Genomic DNA, 4,786 nt, shown 5'->3' with positions numbered 1-4,786 from the left:
AATGTATGCAATGTGTTAATTATTGAAACTGTCCTACCAATTTGATTTGAAACTGTCTCACTGCTATTTGTTTCTCAATAAAATTATGGGAAAAAAAAAAAGGACACAAACAGAAACAAGAGAAACTTAAACCATACCATAATTTCTGAAGACTAGTTTCCAGGCATACAGATAACAAGGTACTGAATTTCAGAATACCTGAGATAAAACTAAGACCAGACTTTCAATAGTAACAAGTCTGTCACTCTAACAGAATATCAGAAACAGTGAATGGCATCAAAGATGCTGAAGCATCTTCAACTTCTTTTATGAATGTACTTGAAATAAGTGTTTTTTAAAAATACCCAGATATGCTTGAGTTTATATTATTTGCCATCTAAAAACAAAAACTGTACCAGTGAATAGTATTAACAGCTTTTTTATAAGGCACTTTACCTCCCCCTTTAACAGAGTCCTTAAATCACTGGAGTGGGAGGGCACAGGGTCTTCTTTTGTAGCCTAGGCTGGCCTCGAACTCATTCACGTTCCTCCGCCTCAGTAGCTCAGAACGCTGGGATTTCAGGCACGTGCGCGGACTACAGCCATGTACCTCAAGGCCCTGCTCCCTTAAATCCACTTAATGACGTTTTTATTGACTTAACCAAAAAAGGGTGGAAACCACTATTTTTCAAAGTATAACTACGTTTATATACATATATATAAGTATATAAAATAGAATTTAAGTCTATGAAGAAAAAAAAAAAACTACGTTTATGCTGCAAGTAAAAAAATTCCTAGTTTCTTTTTTGGGAAGGCGACTGACCAGGGCTCGCTGCCGGATGCTGAAGAAAATAAACCCGCCAGACTTCAGCGGAGAGCGGTCTGCGTAAAGCCTGCCGGGTTACAACGCTAACAAGCAACACCTTCGCTACTCTTCATGTCCCTGATCTAAAGTCCCTGCGTTGTCAGAAATCTTCACATTTGATCCTCCAGCAAATAAGCTCTATTAAGAGCTGCATCTGCAGCCCCTCGGTGTCTGACCTCTAGGGCTAAAACCCAGGCAAAAGACGAAACGGCTCGCTTTCAACCGCGACAGTTCGGAGCCTCAGCCCACCGCAGCCCCTCGCCCGCAAAAAACCCTCGATTTTTGGACCAAAAACTCTCAGCCGAGCCAGTGGTCCCGAGAGTCAACCACCTCCCCGGGGCTCTCCGGCTCCAACGGGAACAGTTACCTGTGGAGTATCCGCTGCTCGGCCACCAGGCACCGCTCCAGCCCGCGTCCTCGCCCCTTTGGGTCCCTCCCCGCGCCCTCCCTTCCCGGGTGAACTTTAGCAGCGCGTTCGGCTTATCTGCCAGCCCTGGCGCCAGAGGAGCGCGCTCCCCGGGGATGCGAGCCGCTGGGCGGAGCGCGGCGCCGGGCGGCCAGCGAGAGACTGTCGCGGACCCCGGCGACCCTCGAGGCTCCCCTCCGCCCGTCCCCGGAGCCAGGCGAGCGGTGGCCTCCGGGGGACGTGAGGAATTCGGTCCCCTCGCGCACTCGCGCCAGCCGCCCCCCGGCCCCGCCGGGTCCCGCCGCTCCAGTACCATCCTCCTCACGGGGCAGACTCCGGAAGGGCCGCGACTCCACCTCCGTCTCCTCCGCGGCCTGCAGCCATCTATCGGGAAGCGTCTCCGGAGGCGGCAGCAGTGGCCGCCGGACGAGGACAGCCCAGGGAAACCCTCTCAGCACTAACTCAGCTCCGGCGCTAGCAGCAGAACTCGAGTCTTTCATAATTGTGCGACCAACTCCGCCGGGTGACTGGCCACAGGGACGCGCCCGCGCCCGCCTCCGCCGGCGACGGGGCTGAAGACGGACCACGTGAGGGGCGCGTCGGCAGCGTCGCCGCCCGCAGAGGGTCACGTGATCGGCGCTCACCGCCCCCCACCGCCCCGCCGCGGTCTTGACGCGCCTGCGCAAGCGCGCCGCCGGCTTCCGGGCCACCCGCGCATGCGTCTGCCGGGCCGGGTGGGATTCCCGGGGAGCCGCTCGGAGGGGTGGCTTGGTGTTACCTGGGGTGTGTAGACTGAGCCCGCCGTGGCCTCCGGCTCTTGCCCGCGCGTCATAAGGGAGCAAGGCTTTAACCATGATTCTCCTGGTCCAAAATGGAAAATTACCTCTTCTCTCCAAAGCACGCTCTTCCCTTAGCTTTCTTTTCTGTTAGTTCACACATTCTTCGTTGAACAACTACCTGTATAAGACGCTGCGCATTGCTACGGAGGTGCGCTGCTGGGTGTTACTGCGGACCTTTTTTGTAGGTACAGTTCTGTACACCTTGTTGGTAGAGCTGCAGAATCTTCTTTGTAGCGTACACCGTGCTTATACAGTACTGTGATGTTTGCTGATGGTACTGCCCAGTACAGTCCTGCGGTTTTATGTTCTGTTATACATTACAGTGCTGCATGTAAGTTATGCACATAAAAGCCAGGTCATCACCGTGGACTTTCCTCTGACTATTTCGTTCTTCCGAATATTGTAACTGATACACTATATACACTACTTCATTTAGCAACCCCCTGACAATGACCTAGTCGCAGGAGTGGCACTTGCTAAAGGAGTCTGTAAAAATTCCTCTGGTTTCGAGCAGACAGGTGCATACCGTACACCCCAGACTGGGACGAGCCTGCCTTTCCTTTCACACCGGTCCCCACTGATTGTTGGAGTCTACCAGATGTTATTCTTCCTTCTCTGCTCTGAAGTCTGAGGCAGTTTGACTTTTTAAAAAACTGTTTTTCGCTGAGGATATAACTTAGCAGCACAGCGCTTGCCTGGCAAGCTCAAGGCCCGCCTGAACTGCAGACACCCTGTCTCAAAAAGACCAAAAAATAAACTGCTTTTCACGCATCACCTTTCTGAGACTTGGCAGTTTCTAAATCTACCCTTCTGGGATCTTTCTCTTACCTCTTTTTTTTAAACATAGCTTTCCTGGAGAAAAGCTGACATGGGATAACCTGCACTGTGTGTGTGTGTGTGTGTGTGTGTGTGCGCGCGCGCGCGCGCACGCATGTGTGCACACGTATGTGTGTACTGGGGATTGAACGAAGGATTCTGAGATACATTCCCAGCCCTCCTCCTCCTTTTCATTTTAAGACAGGGTCTCATTAAATCATTTAAATTGCCCAACTTGGGCTCAACCTGTTGATCCTTCTACTTTAGCCTCCCAGAGTGCTGGGATCACAGGCATGCTCCATCAAGTGCAGCCCCTGCACATATTTAAGTGTACGATTTGGTAACTTTTGTCTTATGTACATACCCACGCAGTCATCTCCACAATCAACATAGTGAACACATTCGCCCCAAAGTTTCCCACCACCCTTTATAATCACTCCACTGTGTCTCTCCCCATCATTTCTCTGAGCAACCTCAGCTGTCCTTTAGTATCCACAAAACATGGGTTCCGAGACTCCACATACCCCATATGCATGTCAGTGTGCTCAACTCTTCCATATAGAATGGCATATTATTTATATATGGCATATGCACATCATCTTGTATAATTTCTTCAAATTATCCCTAGGTTACATCTAATACTTACCCAATAGAATGTAGAGCTTATGTAAATAGTCATTAAACTGTATTTTTAGCGAATAATGATATGAGAAAAAGGGCCGTACACATATAAAATTTTCCCTGCATATTTTTATCTTTGTTTGGTCAGCCAACATATGTGAAACCCATGGATGAGAAGGTTCTCCTCCCTGAACAGCTTTCTGTGAGTCTTCACATGCTAAGGTTTATGTATGGGAATCATACAACAAGTACAGACTTGGGGTTGGGGTCTGGCTTCTTTCATGTTGCATAATTACTACGTCTTAAACACTATGACCCACAGTTCAGCAAAGTAGGATCTTATCTTTGACAGACTGAGTCAACCACTATTTCCCTAGCAAGTTTTGGCCACACTTGCAGACAATCTCCAGGCAATCTTCAGGAAGTAGGTGTTCCTTCCCACTCAGGCAACACTACCAGAACCAAAGTCTAAAAATGTTTTGACATGTGAGACATCTAGGGCAATAAGGAAAGAGAAAGAGGTAAAAGGGATATGCATATGAAAGGAGATAGTCAAATTATCATTATTTGCAGACAACATGATCCCTACATAGAAAATCCAAAAACTTCCACCAAGGACTGTTAGTATTAATAACCAAATTCCCCTGGGGGCAGCAGTGTGGAGTGCCCTAAGGTGACATTTCCCATCCTATGCCCTAATCTAATTCCCAGTCAATAAGAATCTAAAAAATTCACCACTGTAGCAGGATGCAGTACCAACACAAAATAAATTGCATTCCTGTACACCAATAATGAGCTCACTGAGAAAAGAAATGAAGAAAACAATACTATTAATATGGAATGAGAAGAGCCGCAGAATAACAAAAACAATTCTGGGTAGCGAAGGCAAAGCAGAAGACGTCATAATCCCAGGCTTCAAGTCATACTATAAAGCAACAATTATAAAAACTGCATGTTGCTCCCAATGAAGACAGACACGTGAAGCAATGGGACAGCATAAGAATGCAGACCCAACCCCAGATACGCCCAGCTATCTGATTGTTGACAAAAGGGTAAAAAACATACAGTGGAGGAACGATAGTCCCTTTAGTAAACAGTGCTAGAGCCGGCATAGTGGTGCTCGACTGCAATCCCAGCACTCAGGAGGATCACCGTGACTTCTAGGCCAGCATGGGCTCCACAGTAAGTTCCAGGCCAGCTTGAACCACACAATGAGACTCTCAATAAACAATGCTAAGAAATCTGGCTAGCCACATGCAG

At 48.4% G+C, this 4,786-nt stretch overlaps 1 protein-coding gene across 1 annotated transcript in view; it reads right to left on the bottom strand.

The window, feature by feature from the left end:
• Positions 1–2,809, bottom strand: part of Trpm7 (transient receptor potential cation channel subfamily M member 7) — a 157,140-nt gene extending 154,331 nt beyond the window's left edge. The window contains exon 1 of the mRNA XM_023724061.1: positions 1,564–2,809. Within this exon, the coding sequence (XP_023579829.1) occupies positions 1,564–1,566 (3 nt within the window). The 5' untranslated portion in view covers positions 1,567–2,809. The remainder of the gene's footprint in view (positions 1–1,563) is intronic.
• Between the last annotated feature and the right edge of the window lie 1,977 nt (positions 2,810–4,786).

Source organism: Octodon degus, unplaced genomic scaffold (assembly GCF_000260255.1).
Source record: "Octodon degus isolate 3935 unplaced genomic scaffold, OctDeg1.0 scaffold00105, whole genome shotgun sequence".
Taxonomy (NCBI): Eukaryota; Metazoa; Chordata; class Mammalia; order Rodentia; family Octodontidae; genus Octodon; species Octodon degus.
The sequence above is the reverse complement of the archived record's forward strand: the minus strand, read 5'-3'. Positions and strand labels throughout refer to the sequence as shown.